The sequence below is a fragment of the Meles meles genome, chromosome 12 (assembly GCF_922984935.1).
Source record: "Meles meles chromosome 12, mMelMel3.1 paternal haplotype, whole genome shotgun sequence".
Lineage (NCBI taxonomy): Eukaryota > Metazoa > Chordata > Mammalia > Carnivora > Mustelidae > Meles > Meles meles.
Genome location: NC_060077.1, coordinates 13,376,753 through 13,394,837, shown reverse-complemented (window position 1 = coordinate 13,394,837; position 18,085 = coordinate 13,376,753). Strand labels below are relative to the sequence as shown.

Sequence of the window (18,085 nt, the reverse complement as noted above, 5' to 3'; positions counted from 1 at the left end):
CAACGTCTTCCGGTCAGCTCGCGTCTGAAAAGGCTCTGGTGTGGATGTATTTCCTGTACCTGCGTTTGTGTGGGTCCATATCTTTGAGTCCGGGAGTTTAAAAGTTATGCAGTCCGTACAGGTATGGAGCTGCGCTAAATTCTTCCTGAGCCCCCAGATTCCTCCTCCATATGGCAGGTCCTCATATGGGGGTCTGGAGAGGATCGCTCCCCCCCCCAAAAAAAAAACAAGACAAGCAGCAGGAAAAAAAAAAAAAACAATTACATATACAAAGCGCTTTGAATTTGGGTCGGCCACGTAGGTAAGAGGGTGGGGTGGATGAAGGAAGAGGAAGAGGGGTGGCCCGTGGGGACCGTGGGCAATGGGGGCAGGGATTGAGGTGGGGGGTCGTTTTTGGGGGTGCCAGCCCTCGGGGGCTTTCTAGCCAGCAAGCTCGGCTTGCATTTCCGCGCCTCCCGCTGAGGCCAGCCGTGCAAATCTGCACCTCCCTCCCCACCCCCTCCCTCCTTCCCTCCCTCCCTGCCCCGCCATCTCCGGGATGCGCCCGCCGCCTGCAACTCAGCCCTCCAAAAGTCAGCTCTGCACACAACTCCCGGGCGGCGGCGGCGCCTGCGTGCAAGGCGCACTCGTGACCCAACAACAAAACAGCGATGCCAGGGCGCTAACGGCGCCCGGTGCCTCCCGGGCGCCCTCCCCGCCCCATACCTCCTCGGGCAGCCGCCCCCGCCCCCCCTATCCCGGGCCGGGTGCCCCCTCCACTAGCCCGGCCGCGGGCTCAGAGCGCGATCGGCAACAATGTTTACGTTCCGGGGATTATGACGTCGACGGCTCCCCCCCCACAACTGCTGAAAATGGTTTCCTAGGACTTTGCAAACGGATCTGCTTAAGTGTTGGTGCAAAACTTTGTAGATCTCGGCTGTGGCTTGCTTTATTTATTTATTTTTTGGTTTGTTTTCTTTGGTCTTCCCTCCTTCCCCCCTCCGCCAAAATGCAGGGGGCAGGAGTGTTGACAATTAATTGGTGAACTCTCCTAAAAAAATGGAGGCAGAGAAAGACTCTGGAAGAAGATTGGTGTGTAGCTTTTTTTTTTTTTTTTTCCAAATCTGTATCTGGTAATGATAGATCTATTTTTTTTGTTGTTGTTGTTTCTTGCTGCCTTTTCTTTCCTTTTCTGTATTTTGCAAGAGGACCGGAAAAAATATAATAAATTGCATGCAAAAGGAAGCAAGCAGCTTACTCCTCCAGTCCCTTGTGAGGCTCAGAGTCTCAGACACTTGAGTGGGGAGGTGGTAGCGGGGAAAGGCGTGGAGAGAGGCTGAGCGGGCTCGGGGTTCGCCCGGAATCTGGGGGGCTGCAGGGCCCGGCGCTGGGCGGTTGAGGGAGGAGGCAGGGGATGCGGGGAGTGGTGGGGGAGTCTCCTTAGGAAGTGAGTGTGCGCGCGCGCTTGTGGGGAGATGAGGCAGCTGCTGGTGCGTTTTGGGGTCTCCGATGGGAGCTTTGTGGCGGGCCGTCTGCCTCTCCCCCTCCCAAGCCCCGACCTCCCCCTCCACCTCTTCTTCTAGCATTGGCGGGCGGTCGGCGGGGGCGGCTGGGGTCTCAGCCCTTCCATTTCAGCTTTCCAGCTTCCCGAGAAGCTCGCGGGCGGCTCCAGTCTTAGAAATGCCGCCGGCCCCCGGTTCCGGCTTCCCGGCTCTGACGCGGCGGCCGCCGGGGCTACTGTTAGCGCCGAGCAGGACGCTGCGGCGGCTCCTCCCGGGGCCTACAAATGCCCCGCCAGCCCGTGCGCGGAGCCCCCTTCGCGGGTTACATAACCAGGCTCCCGGCCGAGTGGGCAAAACTCAACACCTATCGGGGGTGGGGGGGCAGGGAGAGACCCCCAGATGTCCTTTCCACGGCCTCCAAAGATGCAGGAGGGGAGTGTCCTGCGTAGGGCACTGCCGGACCCTGGGGGTGCGGGCCCCTCTCGTTATCCTGATTTTCAGCATCTTTGGCATTTGCGCAAAGTTGCTCGGGTCGCAGTGGTGGGGTGCGGGGGGCGCGCAACTCCTGCACCTGCTTGAGCTGGGCCTAGGGTAAGAGGAGACCCCCAGTTCCCCCAATAATGCCTCGGGCTCTCTGGTTTGGGTCCCCGCAGCGTCCGATTGACCGCCAGAGATACGACGAGAACGAGGACTTGTCGGACGTGGAGGAGATCGTCAGCGTCCGCGGCTTCAGCCTGGAGGAGAAGCTGCGCAGTCAGCTGTACCAGGGGGACTTCGTGCACGCCATGGAGGGCAAAGGTGAGGTGCCCCCTCCTCGGGCCGCCCTCCGCGCCGCGGGCCGAGCGCACGTGGGGAGGGAGCTGCCGGTGGCTGGGTTCGTATTTCGCGCCCGCGTCCCCCATTCCAGGGGATCCGGTGACGAAACGAGGCCGAGCACTGGGGGGGTGGGGTGGGGTGGCGAAGGAGGAGAGCAGGCGGGAACGGGGGCCGGGCGTGGGCCTAGACCCGGCCAGCGCCCACAGTCGGCCGCAGGGTGGGCAGAGCCAGGGGACCAGCGGTCTGAGGAACCTGGGAACTGACGGGTGGACGGAGGGAGGGCGGGTGCGCCGCATTCTACCCCTCCCAGAGCCAGCCCGGCTCCTTGGGCTGGATGAGGTGCGGCTGCCTGACTGGGAGAGGGGCTGAGGTGCCCCTGCGGCTTTGGGATGAGGACCCCCCCTAGGCCTGAAGCCTCGCGAACCCCGTCCCATCTCAGGCCCTGCCAGTTAGGAGCTGGTGCTGGGGATGCTGGGGTCCCTGAATGATGCCTCCTCAGCCCCTGGGGTCTGCGGAACCCTGTAACCTTCTGGTCTCTGCCAGATTTGAGCAGGGGCTGGATGAGTTTCAGAGCTTTTGTTGAGTGCACCCACTTATGCCTGAGGCCTCTGACCCTCCAGCCCTGACAGTTTGAAGTAGGGACTGGGGATAAGAAGAGTTTTACTCCCTCAGGCTTTGGGCTGAGATCCCTGACCCCTGTGGTTTGAAATGAAAATGGGGGTCCCCCTCTGGGGAACGAAGTCTCTTCTCAGCCTGAGACCTTGAGAGCACTGTCCCTTCTAGGCCCTGCCAGTTTAGAGAACTTGGGAAAACCTCTGAGGTCTTGGAGTCCCATCCCAGCCTGAGACCTTCAGGACCTGAGTTTCTCCCTGACCCTGTATTAGGAAGTTGTCTGGTGCTGTGCTGCCAATGTTGGGGTGATGCTCTGGCTTGGGTCTGAGGCCTCCAGAGGCCCCATGTGACCTGTGGTTCTGCCTGTGGGGTTGGGGTTTTGGAGATGCCCCTGCCTACCTAGGTATTTCCCTGGGCTCTCTGGGGTTTCTAAGTTGGTTTTTTGTTCTTTTCCCCTCCTCTTAGATATTCAGGTTTCCTTTATAATACACCGTTTTCATTGTGTTGACACCCCTGTGCCCCTTGGAAAGCCTTGCATCCCTCAGTGAGCTGACCACAGGGACAGTGCCTTCCCCTCCAGGTTCTGGTTGAGTGCCTGGGGCTGTAGGTTAGCCTCCAGAAGAGACCGTCCTGGCTTTGCATTTTTGAAGTTTCTCTTTTGTGCCCACTGTTTCCTGGAGTGCAGGGCTTCAGTGGTAGGGGGTAGTCCTTGGGGGAGGGAAGAAGACATTTCTTCCAGCCTGCTAGGTCCGAAGGACATCGCACCTTGATGCAGACGGTCTGGGGGGGCTAGTCTCAACCCATTTAAATTTCCTTAGTGCAAATGGGATTTTAATTCCTTTGGTTTCCTTCCCATTTTACTGAGTTTGGTGGATCCTATGAGAAAACAACATGCAAACTCTTCCTAGTCATTGGTGAGGAATTCTCAGCCCAAGATCTGAGTGTTTTCTCAAGCTCATTTGAGGAAGTTGAAGCTGAAGAGAGTGGGGGTGGGGGGCGGGCTTTGGGTATGGGTGTGGGTGTGTGGGGGGTGGCTTCCAGCTAGGGAGAGCCTTTAAATCTTCTGTCCAGGCTCTTTTCAAAGGAGAGGGCCCTAGCGATTTGGTAGTTAATTCAGATCTGGCCCCAAAACTTCGAGGGAGGAGCTAGAAACAGAAGGAGCCCTTAGCCTGGATTCAAAATAGAAGCTTCTTAAACTTCTCTGCCTTTAAATCCTTAGGAATCCCCATTCACTGTGAGCCCCTGGGGATCTGAGCTGCTAAGGTCAGGGCTTTCCCCAGCTCTGGTTTTGTTCTCTTCCTCTGCTCTGAGTAGAGTTGCCTTGGCCTCCTCCCCCACCGAGCTGCCCTGGTGAACTGCTTCCCTGGGGCAGGGGCTCCCGTGGCCTGTGGTCTCTCCTATCTCTCCTCTGACCCACCAGGGAGGGCTTGTGGCTGTGTGGATTGCTTTGGTTCACCTGAGGATTTGGGAATGTGATGGTTTATCTCAGCCTCCCTCCATTCCATATTTTGGGGTAAGGTTGGGTCAGATCCCCTGGTTTTGGAACTCGAGGAACATCGAAACGAAGGCCTCCTTCACTCTTCAGGGCTTTCGATAAGGGATTTGGGGGTCTTTGCTAGACAAGCCCGAAACGGAGCACTACCTTGTGAATTGGCTTTGGGCTTCACTGTGTGTTCACCTGGGGGGGAGCGTCCGGGTCTGTTCCCCGGTGGAGACAAGGATGGCAGTAGCTGGAGCAGAATTACACTATTAAGACAACAAAGCTGTGCCCAGTTCTCTAGTTATTTTGGCACCAAATACACAGTTTCCAGGGAAACCAGCTTCCCCCCCCTCCCCTTCACTATGCGGGATATTACAATAAGATCTTCCCCGATGCTCAGCTACAATGAGAACCCTCTTCCCAGCCCCCTCTCTGGGGCTTCAGATCCTCCCAGGTGGCATTCTTCGATTTTGCACTGCCTTTACTTTCTGAGCTCAGCTTGGGGTGCATTTCTCTGTCCCTCTTTCTCAGCGATGGCTGGGGCCTTTTCTGTGCGGGGCTCTTTCATGAGTCTCCCTCCCCAGCCTCCCTGGCCTTGGGCTGTTCATTGACAAGTTCTGACCCGTGGGGCATGCGGGGAATGACTGAGTAGGCAGAGGAGGTGACAGTTGGCATGGGCTGGGCCTGCTCCGTTTCCTTGTCATTGGACGGGGATCTCTTGCCCTAGCGAGGGAACCTGGTAGAACCGTATAACCCATGTTCTTTCCTCCGACCGATCGTTCGTGGCTCATCTGCTCCTTCCTGACTTAACCAAGCTGTTTTAATTCCAATATCCAAACAGATTTCAACTATGAATACGTGCAGAGAGAAGCTCTCAGGGTTCCCCTGATATTTCGAGAAAAGGATGGACTGGGGATTAAGTAAGTTGGCGAAACGAATTGCGTCTTCCCATGTCTCTCTCCCTGGTAGATCTTCTTCTCCCCTTCTCCTCACCTTTCGTCACAGAGAAGGATCTTTCTTCATTGTATGGGGAGAGTATCTCTTTGTTCAAGGCCTGACAAAGGGGAAAAGCTCTCCAAAGATTGGTCTTTTTCAGAGAATTTGGGCAGAGAGGACAGAGGGTACTTAAACAGTGTTGACTTTTTTTCCCTGACCCACCCCAGTTACGTGCAGTGGGTTCCTAAGGAGAATTGTGTCCCCCTCCCAAGTTAGGAAACTGAGGCAGGGCCTGAGCTGTGAAGGGATTGGCCAGTCACTAAGCCCAGAGACATATTTTTCTGCTTAGACTTCCACTGTGTGGGAAATTGGTTCTTTTCTGTGGAGGGCCTGTTCCTAGGATGCTAGGCTCCAAGTCTTCTGTTTCTCTGCCTGCCCCAGCACCTGCCTCCCCCACTGTGTCTTGTTTGGTTTACATTCTCTTAGAGATCTGTCAGAGCTCCAGGTGGGGTGGGGGAGAGATCCGGGAGGAAGGCTGGAAGAACAGGTTTCCGCCCCTTGGGCAGGGGTGGAGAGGAGCCCGCTGGTATCATCCCAGCTTGCCTCCTCTCCAGCCTCTCCTGCCAGGCTTGCTCAAGAGTCTCGTTCCTCGTTCCTCAGGTAGAAATCAAACCTTTGACATCACTGTTAATTAATAGTGAAGGTCATCACCATCATTATAGCCGGTGTTACCAGATCCTTGGAATTGGAATGATGTGTGTCTTTTTTTTTTTTTTCCCCTTTGAGCTTAAAGGGATCTCTGCAGCCCTCCATACAATTCCTTTTATGGCGAGTGTTTGCTAGAAGAAGAGACACAGAGAGAGCTGCCCACCCTAAAAGAATGCAGGTGTTTGAATGCCCAGCTCTGGGACTTACCCTTGACACCACAATTCAGTCTTCCCCTGAAGAGTGGGGTGGACGGTGGGTGTCGCATCCTTTCTGCAACAATGCTGAGTTCATATTTGGGAGAGTGAGGGGGTTGGCTTCCCTACCAGGATGAGGAAAGGGCTCAGGGGTTGGAGAGCGACCCTCCCTTGGGACATTGACTGGTCTATCACTTTCCCTCTGGATGATCTCATTTTGGTTTCCCAAACTGAGAGCAAGGAAGAGCGAAAACCCTCTTGGAAAATGGCCTTCCCCGGCCCCCAGAGTTGGGTTGAACTCTGTTGTCTCTGGCCTCTCAGCAAACGCCTGTACTCCTCTTTTTCCAGGATGCCTGACCCCGATTTCACAGTCCGAGATGTCAAACTCCTAGTGGGTAAGTTGCTTGCTGTGTGAGCAGCTCAAAGATGCCAAAAGCAGGGAGGACAAGGGGCAGGAGGTCTCTACCACCCGCCTGTTTAGATTTTTAACTGCCTCTGAGAAGAAAGTCCCTGTAGGAAGAGGCAGGAGCAGGTGCGAGCTGCAACCGTCTCGTTCTGGAGAACAGGTCAGATTGCACAGTCGTGAGAAACCATATGGGAGGGTGTTTGCCAGTGCGCGGTTTTATGAGGCCAGTTTGGACCCTAGCCTCCATCAGCAACACAATCTTAGATCTCTTCTTTGCGTTTGTTTGTGGGTTGCTGGGTAAACACTGGGTGCTTTGTGACCCCTGAAAGACTTTCAGACCTCCAGGGGCAGGATCATTCTTCTTGCTTCCTCGGGGTTCTAGACAAGTCTAGGGTGGGGTTTGCCACCCTAACCAGAAAATGCTCATTAGCTCCCTGAGCACCTGCAGAGTGTGGCTGATCCCTTAGGGGTCCGGACACCTGACCAGGTGGCAGGTGGCATTTCAGGTGTTAGGGAAGTCCTTGGATAAACCCATTCTTTCCGGAGGTGTTTCTCAATTAGCTCCTTCATGGCAGGCAAGTTCAGAGCTGTGGGCGTGACAGACCAGATCCCTCTCCTCTTGCTTGGCGTGACACGGCAACAGAGAAGTAAATAGTTTTCAAAAGTCTGTATCTTTTTGGAAGGTCATTAGGCCTATGAAGAAATAAAGCAGGATATTGGGATGGAGCGTGATGGGAGCTGTATTTATTTTATTTTTAAATTTTTATTTATTTGTGTTTTTAGAGAAAGCACGAGCGCACTTGTACACCTGTGGGTGGGGGAGGGGCAGAAGGAGAGGGAGAGAGAGAATCTTAAGCAGATTCCGCGCCCAGTGCAGAGCCCTGCTTGGGGGCTCTGTCTCATTACCCTGAGATCATGACCTGAGCCAAAATCAGGAGCCGATGCTTAATAGGATACCAACTGAGGAACCCAGGACCCCCCCTGGTTGCTATATTTTAGATGAGGTGGTCAGAGAGGGCCGTGTGTGTGTTTATACATTTGGACAGAGACTTGACTGATGAGAAGCCAGCTGTGGGAAGGAACGTGCCAGATTGAGGGACAGGCCAGGGCGAAGGCCAGGAGGTAGGGGGAGAGTAGGAGTAAGGGGGAAAGTAGAAGGAGAGGGGGGAGGTCACAGGGCTGGGGCCATGGGGGGCCTTAGAGGCCCTGGCAGGGAATTTGGGGTGGATGCCTGGTGTGATGGGAAGCCAATGAGGAGTTTTAAAGGAGGGCAACGGGGGTCACTAAGCTATCCGATCATTTTCTTTGGGAGTGGGTGAGAAAGTTTTTTTAAAAATTGACATAAAATTCATACAGCAGGAAACTCAGTCTTTAATCACTCTAGAGTGTGCAGCTCAGCGCCCTGAGTGCATTTACGGTGTCATGCAGCTGTCACCACGATGGGATTTCAGAACGTGGGTCACCTACACAGTCAACCCCCCGACCACCAGGGGTGTGCTTTTTGCCTCTGTGGGTCTGTCTATTCTGGACGTCTCGTGTAAGTGGAATCCCGCACTGTGTGGCTTTTGTGACTGGCCTCTTTCCCTCAGCCTCCCGGTTGTGAGGTTCCTCTATGTGACAACCGGGGCCGGGGCTTCGTTCTCTTTTATGAATGAACAAGATTCCACTGGACGTGCGTGTACACCCCGTCTCGTTTATCCATTCGCCAGGTGATGGACGTTTTGGTTGTTTCCATCTCTTGTGTGATGGAATAATGCTGCTGTGAGCACTTGTGTACGAGTTTTTGTGCGGACATATGTTTTCCTTTCTCTTGGGTCCATACCCGGGTAAGTGGGTCATATGGTAACTATATTTAACCCGAGGAACTGCCAGACTTTTTCAAAGCAGCTGGCCATTAGCAGCAGTGTACGAGGGCTCCAGTTTCTCCACATCCTCGCCAAAGCTCGTTATTGCCTGTCTTTTTGAGGATCGCCGTCCTAGTGGGGATGAAGTGGTGTGATACGATTTAAGTTTCATAAAAGCCGACGCGGGTGGCCGTGTGGGTGAAGACAGCTGGCTGGCCAGGGGTTATGTCAGATAATCCAGCTGGAATAATTGACCCCAAGTACTCGGAAGGGAGGACCCATGGGCTAGAAGGAGATGCCGGTGATGATGGGTGGAGGAATCTTAGGTAAAGCTGAATTCTAGAAATGCTGAAGGAGGCGAACATCAGAGCAGAAGGCGCAGACTTTCCAACACTGTGCAGAAGATGAACGATGGACCCCCAAAATTAAGTCTTGGCACCGAAAACTCATTTCAGTGCCTCAGCCCTACCCAGGGTGTTTGCTGTTGAACAGCCTCAGTCTGAGGCCTAGCTCTGCCAGCTGACTGATTTGGGGCAAGCCGTTTACTGCAAGCCTCAGTTTTCACACCTGCAAAATGGAGCTAGTAGCAGAATCTGCCTCAAAAGAGGATGAGATTGAATGAAGGCTTAGCATTACATTGGCTGATGGGTACTTGGTGAATGGTCCCCGATTTGTTATAATGGCAGGACACGGATCTGATGGGATTCCCTTTATGCGTAAGGATGAAAGCCAGATTCTCAAGTCAGGTTCGGGCAATATCAGTCTTCATAATGATGCTCTTGGGCCTTTTGAGGAACTTAAAAGCTCTGCGAAGTTTTATTATACTCTAGTCGTATGCTGGCTGCTGCTACTTTCTTTGTGCCTCATTCTGCTGGTTGTTGAAGCAAGAGGACGTAAGTAGATGGTTCAGACATCCTTGCCAGTTCTCGAAGAGTCTGGGATGGCAAGGAAAATGGGCTAGTGATACCTGCACCCTATCTCGCTTGGCACTTCTGTGACGATAGAATGGATTGATGGGTATTGAAGTGGTTTGGAACTGGTTTGGTACTGTGGTTTGGTACTGTGTTCTGACATCAGGAGGGGTGCAGTTAGCATGGAGAGTTATTAGGCCCATTTTATTTTATTTATTTTATTTTATTTTTTAAAGATTATTTATTTGTTTATTTGAGATAGAGAGAGTAAGCAAGCAGGAGCGGGGGGGAGGGGCAGAGGGAGACAGAGAGGAAGCAGACTCCCTGCTGCCCAATGCGGGGCTCGATCGACCCCAGGACCTTGGGATCGTGACCTGAGCTGAAGGGAGACGCTTCACTGACTGAGCCACCCAGGCGCCCCTATAATGCCCATTTTAGTCTCTGAGAGTGCCCACGGGCTTCTGGGGAGCAGTGAAAGGACACATACTTCATAGTGACATAAATGGCAGGTGTAACTCAAGCTGGCTTAAGCAAAACAGAATTCACCGGCTTACGTAATAAGTTTAGGGTGTGACCTTCAGGAACCTCTTGATCTAGGTGTTCCAAGATCTCGAGAGGTTGACTCTTCATTTTTCTGTTCTGCTTCCCTCTTTCGCTTCCACTTTCTGTTTCATTCTTGGGCAAGCTTCTCCCCATGGGCTGGCAAAGATGGGGAGCCAGCAGCTCTCCACTTCTTTCCTGCCAGGTCAGGGCCTCTCTCGCCACATCTACCAGTGATTCCATCAAGGATCTCTGGGTTGGCTCTGGCAGGTTTAGCACAACCTGGGTCTGCTGCAGCACAAGCAGGTGATCGGGGAGTGGGGACGGGGTGGCACTCAGGGTTGCTGGATGGCATAAACATGCCCCTTATGGAAATGGAAATGGGCTTCTGCCTCGGAGGGCAGCCTATGGGGTGGTCAGTGTGTGATCTCAGCCTCTGTCTTCCAGGCCTCCCTCCCCAGGCCTCGAATCTTGGGAGGCAGCTGTTCGAGAAGGGGCCAGCTATGGAGGCTGGGGCTCCAGATTCTCCTCTGATGCCCTAACATCGGGCTTTTCTCTATCAGCCCTATTTATATGCCTCCTGGGAATTCAGGCACCTGGTCTCCATTCTTAGCTCCTCGCCTTTAAAAAAAAAAAGGCACTTTACATTTTTAGGACACTGTACACTTAAAATAAAAGCTTTTTATTGAAGTATAATTTACATATAGAAAAGTGCACATATGGTAATGATACAGCTCGATTAATTTTAACAAACTGAACATATTACGGTACCCGGCACCCCAGAATCTACCCCCGTGTTCCCATGACGTCCGTGCCCTCTGCTGTCGCCCTGAATGCCACCAGCATGGATGACTTTTGCCTTTCCCTGCGTTATGACAGCGGAATCCGGCAGGTGACCTCTTGTCGTTTCTGCTGCTTTTGCTCACCTTGGTGTTTACGAGACATCCAGATTGTTGTGTGTAGTTGTAGATGGTTTATTTTCATTGCTGTGGTTTTCTCTTATGTGACCATTTCACAATGTGTTTATTCACTGCTATTAATGGGCTCCTGGGTAGCTGCCAGTTTTCTATGTGTCGTGCTGCTATGAACACTCTAGAACATGACTTTTGGGGAACACAGGGATGCATTTCTGTGGGGCATATGCCTGAGCGTGGAATTGCTTGGGTCACAGGGGAGCGCATATGTTCAGTTTTAGTGGACACCGTCCAGTCATTGCCCACGGGCGTGGGTCTGGTTCTGATTGAGCCACATTCTCTCTGAGAGTTCGTGTTTCCATCCTGTTCATTTTAGTCCCATTGCTGTGTTGGTGTATCACATGGTGGTTTTAGTTTGCCTTTCTTCCCTCATGAAATTGAGCTCTGTTGCTCCTATGTTTGCTTGGTAGTTGGATATACTCTTGTGAACTCTGTGATCGAGTCTTTTCTCCATTCTTTTGATGGGCTGTCTTCTGTTGAGGGTAAAATGAGTTATTGGCTAGGGCCGCTGCAACAAAGTAGCACAGACTGGATGATTTAAACAACAGAGGTTTATTTGCTCACAATTCTGGAGCTAGAAGTCCAAGATGTAGGGTTGCTTTCTCCAAAGGCCTCTCTCCTTAGCTTGTAGATGGCTGTCTTCGCCCTATGTCTCCACCATGGTCTTCCCTCTCACTTTCTGTGACCGAATCTCTTCTTATAAAGACATCAGTCTTGTCGGATTAGGGCCTACCCCAAAAGACCTTATTTTAACTTAATTACCTCTTTTTTTTTTTTTTTAAGATTTTATTTATTTATTTGACAGACAGAGATCACAAGTAGGCAGAGAGAGAAAGAGGAGGAAGCAGGCTGTCCGCAGAGCAGAGAGCCCAATGCGGGGCTCGATCCCAGAACCCTGGGATCATGACCTGAGCCGAAGGCAGAGGTCCTAACCCACTGAGCCACACAGGCACCCCACTTAATTACCTCTTTAAAGACTGTCTTCAAATATAATTACTTTTGGAGGTCCTGGGGGTTAGGACCTCAGCATAGAAATTTTAGGGGACACAAGTCAGCCCATAACATAAAGTTTCTTGATGTGTTCTGGATATGATAGTGCGTTCCAAAATCACCTCTTACTCTGTGGGTTCGTTGCCTTATCACACTCCCAAAGGTGTCTTTGAATGAACAGACATTCTTTATTTTAACATAGGCCATTTGGGTCTTTTTTTGTGCTTGTTTTGTATCTTAAGAAACGTTTGGACACTCAGGGTTAGATGTTTCTCAAAAAAAGCTTTGTTGTTTGAACTTCCATATTGAGATTTATAGTTTATCTGGAATTGCGTTTTGTGTTTGCTACAAGATGGGGGTTGAAAATCCAGTTGATTCCAGTACCGTTATTGAGAAAACTCCCTCTGGGGCACCTGGGTGGCTCAGTCGTTAAGCCTCTGCCTTGGGATCAGGTCATGATTCCAGGGTCCTGGGATCGAGCCCTACATCGGGCTCCCTACTCGGCGGGAAGCCTGTCTCTCCCTCTGCCCCTGCTTGTGTTCCCTCTCTAGCTGTCTGTCTCTCTCTCTGTGAAATAAATAAAATCTTTAAAAAAAAGAAAAACACCCTCTCGGCACCAAAATATTGTCTTTGGCGTAAGTCAGTGACTCCCCACTTTGTGTGGGTCTGTTTCCAGATGCTCTAATGTGAGTGTCCCCTGAGCAGCTCCCTCCATCCCACAACCAATACTCTCAATCCCAGATAATTCACTTAGGAAGCCTGGGATGTTTTCACGTTTGTGGGCTGGGAGTTGGGGCGATGGGAAGACTGGGAAAGAACTCTAGTTGCCTCTAAAGATGCTTTAAACCTTCCAAGAGGACATATCCGTGAAGTGCTGGGTCCCTAGTCCCTCTCCACCATTATGTCATTGAGGGATGGCTCACAGCCGTGGTGTCCTGTATATTCTCTCTTTTTTTTTTTTTTAAAGATTTTATTCATTCATTTAACAGAGAGAGAGATCACAAGTACGCAGAGAGGCAGGCAGATTGCTGAGAGCCTGATGCGGGGCTCGATCCCAGGACCATGAGATCATGACCCGAGCCGAAGTCAGAGGCTTAACCCACTGAGCCACCGAGGCGCCCCTCTTTTTTTTTTTTTTTTAAAAAAAGATTTTATTTATTTATTTGACAGAGATCACAAGTAGGCAAAGAGGCAGGCAGAGAGAGAGAGGAGGAAGCAAGCTCTCTGCTGAGCAGAGAGCCCGATGTGGGGCTCGATCCCAGGACCTGAGATCATGACCCGGGCTGAAGGCAGAGGCTTTAACCCACTGAGCCACCCAGGCGCCCCCTGTATATTCTCTTTTTATCGTATTTCTTTTTTTAAAGATTTTATGTATTTATTTGAGAGAGAGTGAGAGGAGCACACATGAGCTGTGGGGAGGGGGAAGGGGAGAGGGAGAGGGAGAAGGAGACTTCCATTGAGCAGGGAGCCCTATGCGGGGCTTGATCCCAGGACCCCGAGATCAGACGCTTCACAGACTGAGCCACCCAGGCGCCCCCTCTTTATTGTATTTCTCTGTAAGGAGGATACCCAGGCTACCCAGGCGAACTGATGTTTTCTTTGGCCTCTTATCTTGAAGAGTCGTCACAACAAATCGCCTCATTCAGTATTCATTTATTCACCAATTATAGTAATCATCGCCTATCTTTTACTGTATGTTTACCATATGACCTCATTTTGTCCTCACCAATAATCATATAAATTAAGTGTGACTGTTCACTATCCCAGTGGGGGATCCGAGGCTCAGACAGGACAACCCACAGGACAGGTGGTGGAGTTCACATCTGAACCCAGCTCTGGGCATTTCCTCGTGCTTCTGCTCCTTGACTTTCTCCTCCTCCATGTCTGTGTTGTGTCTGGTGAAGGAGACTCACTAGACATGCGTGTGCCCTTGACCTGCGGTGCTTAGTAAATTCTCACTGCTTACAAATCAACTATAGCTGACTCGCCTCCAGACCTTTTCTAAAAATTGGTTTAAGGGGCGCCTGGGTGGCTCAGTGGGTTAAAACCTCTGTCTTCGGCTCGGGTCATGATCCCAGGGTCCTGGGATCGAGCCCCACATCGGGCTCTCTGCTCAGCGGGGAGCCTGCTTCCCCACTCTCTTTCTCTCTCTGCCTGCCTCTCTGCCTACTTGTGATCTCTGTCTGTCAAATAAATAAATAAAATCTTTTAAAAAAATTTTTAAAAAATTGGTTTAAAATCATATATTTTTTACATTGTAAACCCCAGAGAAGTTCTTAGATTTCCTCTAGTCTTTTTTTTTCTTAAGGTTTTATTTATTTATTTGGCAGAGATCATAAGTAGGCAGAGAGGCAGGCAGAGAGAGGGAAGCAGGCTCCCTGCTGAGCAGAGAGCCCCATGTGGGGCTCCATCCCAGGACCCTGAGATCATAACCTGAGCCGAAGCCAGAGGCTTTAACCCACTGAGCCACCCAGGCACCCCGACTTCCTTTAGTCTTGCTTTCCCCTTTCACAGGTGGGAAAAAGTGAGGCCTGGAGAGAAGGGACTTGCGAGTTGCCCAGACAGCAGATGGCATCTCAGATTGAAATGCGGGTTTGAATTTCAGATGTTCGGAGAAAGTGATGCTTGTAACGCAAACCCAGAGGAAGAGTAAGTAGACTTGCGTGGGGGGTGGTGTGGATGGGCTCCTTTCTGGCCGCACTGAATGGAGCTTAGGAGAGAAATCCAGACTGGATCAACAGGACGGGAGGCATCCACCTCGGAAAACAGAGATGCAAGCAGGGGCGGGGTGGGGGTGGGGGTGGTGCAGGAGGTCAGGAGACCTGAGGCTCCTGAGCCTGAGGGAAGGAGGGTTTCAGAGGGGTTCAGTTGTGTTTCCTTTTTTTTTCCTCTTTAAGATGAACACCCAGCTCACTGGTTTTTTGTCCTAGTCCCCTTTTCCTGCAAAGCCAGTGTTCTGAAATCAAAATCTTGACTGTGTTTGGGCCTTGGGGAACTGAACTTGCGTCTGCCCCCTGTTTACGTAATGGGAATCACTCCCCTGTGGGGTAACGCCTTATACTGGAGTCACTAACATTAGCTGCTGCTTCCTGAGATCTTATTATAAGCCGGGGACCCCTCCCATATTATTTCGTCTGATCCATATAGAACTGGGTTCTCGCTATCCCCATTCCATCGATGTCAAATTGAGGCTCAGAGTGACTTGTCCACAGTCAGAGAGCTAGTGTGTGGAATCGCTGAGATTTATGCCCATATCTGTTTGGACACGGAGCTGTTCTCTTAACTTCTACACAGAATTGTGGCTGGCTCCCAGCCTCCTATCATCTAGAGCTCTTTCTTGGTTTTGGCCCGGATGTGTTTTGGGTTTTGTTGGCTGACTGGGTTTAACCCCGCTTGGTTAGTCTGGGTTTGTGTCTTCTTCTGCTCATCTGTCTGTGAGCATCGGGCAGGGTCTTGAACCCAGGGCACAGAGGACATCCTGGTGCCGGATGTGTCCTGGGGACCATTTCTGAAGGTTCAAAGGTGTGGAGCCAAAAGATATCAGTGCTTAGGGAGAACCCAGCGACCTTTGCAAGCATCTCGTTCATTGCACAGTGAGGAAACTGAGGCCTAGACCTGGGATAAGGTTTGTCTCCACCTTAGAGATGAGGAAACGGAGACCCAGGGAACTTCGGGGCTGTATATCCCCAAGGCCTCCCTGCTACGAGAGAGTGGAGTGAGCTTTGAACTGTGGCCAGTGCTTTTGTGCATTCACACTACCTCTGTGAAGTGGGTAGCAAAATAAAAAGGAAGAAGCAGAATAAAATAATCTGGAAGGAATCTGGAGGAAGACAGAGAGGGACGGTGGGGGACACTCTCCAAAGAGTGGGCTCAGCAGCAGTTTGGGGTCATCGCCCGTGTGTGCCTTATATCAGCATTCAAGGTGACTTTCAGCAGCCTCTTCCCGGCTCTGAGTCCACGGTTCTTGGAACTGACGGATGGGGCCTTCAAAGCAAGGGCCATGGGGCCACGGATTAATTTCTGCAGCTGGATTTGTTGGATGCGTGTGTAGCCCGTGAGCCCAGAGCACCAATGAGATGGGGGGAGGAGAAAGGAAGGGAGAGGGGCTGAGCTGCTGGCCTACTTAGGAATGCCAGGCACTGCTCAATGTGGAAAATTTCTCCTGTAACCCATTGACTTCAGGAGCCCGAGAGTTGCAGGGCTCTGGGTCCCTTGCAGGATCCAAAGGGTAGCTTGTCCCTGTCACCTGGTCCAGGGATGGCTGCTCCCCAGAGCGTGGAGGGCCACATTCCATTCTTAGCGCTCATCTGTCCCTTCTGTCCCTTGGGGGCACATGCCTCCTTCCTGAGCTTCCTGCTCGGACACGTGGCACTTACGCCCAGCTCTCCTTTGCCATCAGTGGCAGACCGGACTGGGAACCTGAGAAGATGGAGGGCTAATTCTTAATCTCCCAGCTCAGACTGAAAAGGACTGTGACCAATGTCCCCAGTGACCTCTGGGGCAAGCCTTGGGGTCTCGTCCCCCGCCGACTTCTTCCAAGTTCACGTTTAAGGAATCTGATCTGAGTATTTGAGAACGAGGCTAAACATCAATGTGTCGGTCCTGGAAGAGGACCTAAAAAAGACCTAACCCAGTGGTTTTCAAAAGGAAATCCCTGGAATCCAGATCTGGGTTCTGAGCGCCATCTCCCCTCCCTGCCTCCTCCTCCAACCTGAGCTGCCTGTTTTTATTTACGCCTTTGGCTCTTGTCGAAGCTTCTGTTTGAAGAAAGAGTTGTATGGCGGTGAAAACAGAAGTATAAAGGTCAGTTCTTCCTGGCTTTTGCACACGAAGCAACTGAGGCCCGGAACAGGGTCAGTGAGGGTTGCTGGGACTGGAACTCCGTCCAGGGCTCTTGGCACTGTCCCGGGTGCCCTGGAGGCGTCCACCGCTCATTGCTTGGCTTCCTGTGGGCCGTCGCTGACTGAGCAACAAACAAGCCCCGCACTGGTGCCTCTGGTGTGGTTCTTCCAGAGAGAATGAAAGACCCTGTTAGGGAGCTGTGTCTTCAGGGTTAAACTCAAAGTGCCTGAGAAATCCATCTCTGGGGCAGGGGAAAGAGCTCCCTTTCCCTGTCTCTCTGGTCTGGACACCGCATTTCCCAGACCAGCTCAGTGGCGGGTGGTGAAGCGTGTTGTAGACCTTACCATATGCCAGAAACTGTGCTGGGCTGTCTTGCATCAACGGGCCCCTTTTGCAAATAAACACCCTCCAAGTCTAGAAAGGGTATTTGAGGCCCTGAAGCCGTGGAGCGAATAACAGAGCTGGGATTTATAAAAATCCTTTTTGCTGGAGAGAATTTTTAAAAGGAACGAGTAAACAGAAAGTAATAATGCGGGGCACCTGGGTGACTCAGTGGGTTAAAGCCTCTGCCTTCAGCTTGGGTCATGATCCCAGAGTCCTGGGATCGAGCCCCATATCAGGCTCTGCTCAGCAGGGAGCCTGCTTCCCCATCTCTCTCTCTGCCTGCCTCTCTGCCTACTTGTGATCTCTGTCAAATAGACAAATCTTACAAAAATAAATAAAATCTTACAAAAAAAAAAAAAGAAAGTAATAATGCATTCCCGTGGACCAACACCCAGCCCCCACACCTGCCCCTTGCATACGTCTGTCCCTATTCTCCTGCGATGTTTCCGGCATATCTAGGTATCATACCATTTCATCCATAAAGTTTTCGGTATGTAGTTCTAAACGAGAAGGGATTTTTAAAACCATAGTCACAATAGTGTTATCACACCTAATCTTTTAAAAACAGTAATTCCTTGGGGCACCTGGGTGGCTCAGTGGGTTGAAGCCTCTGCCGTCAGCTCAGGTCATGATCCTGGGGTCCTGGGATCGAGCCCCACATCGGGCTCTCTGCTCCATGGGGAGCCTGCTTCCTCTTCTCTCTCTGCCTACTTGTGATCTCTGTCTGTCGGATAGAGGAATAAAAAAATCCTTAAAAAAAAATTAAAAACAGGGGCACCTGGGTGGCTCAGTGGGTTAAAGCCTCTGCTTTCAGCTCAGGTCATGATCCTGGGGTCCTGGGATCGAGCCCCACATCGGGCTCTCTGCTCAGCGGGGAGCCCTCTTCCTCCTCTCTCTCTGCCTGCCTCTCTGCCTACTTGTGATCTCTGTCTGTCAAATAAATAAAATCTTAAAAAAAAATTAAACA

The 18,085-nt window shown here is 51.7% G+C and overlaps 1 protein-coding gene across 8 annotated transcripts in view; it reads left to right on the top strand.

Moving 5' to 3' along the window:
• The first annotated feature begins 17 nt into the window (after window positions 1-17).
• KDM2B (lysine demethylase 2B) overlaps window positions 18-18,085 on the top strand; it is a 121,713-nt gene continuing 103,645 nt past the window's right edge. For 2 of the 8 annotated variants that reach the window (XM_046024262.1, XM_046024263.1), the window contains exons 1-4: window positions 906-1,071; window positions 2,135-2,279; window positions 5,231-5,309; window positions 6,576-6,622. In XM_046024262.1, coding sequence (XP_045880218.1) covers window positions 1,039-1,071; window positions 2,135-2,279; window positions 5,231-5,309; window positions 6,576-6,622 — 304 coding nt within the window. In that variant the 5' untranslated portion in view covers window positions 906-1,038. Of the gene's footprint in view, window positions 122-905; window positions 1,072-1,343; window positions 1,470-1,510; window positions 1,828-2,134; window positions 2,280-5,230; window positions 5,310-6,575; window positions 6,623-14,446; window positions 14,542-18,085 lie in introns of those variants that run through there. The other 6 variants (XM_046024260.1, XM_046024261.1, XM_046024264.1 and 3 more) reach the window with 5 other exon arrangements.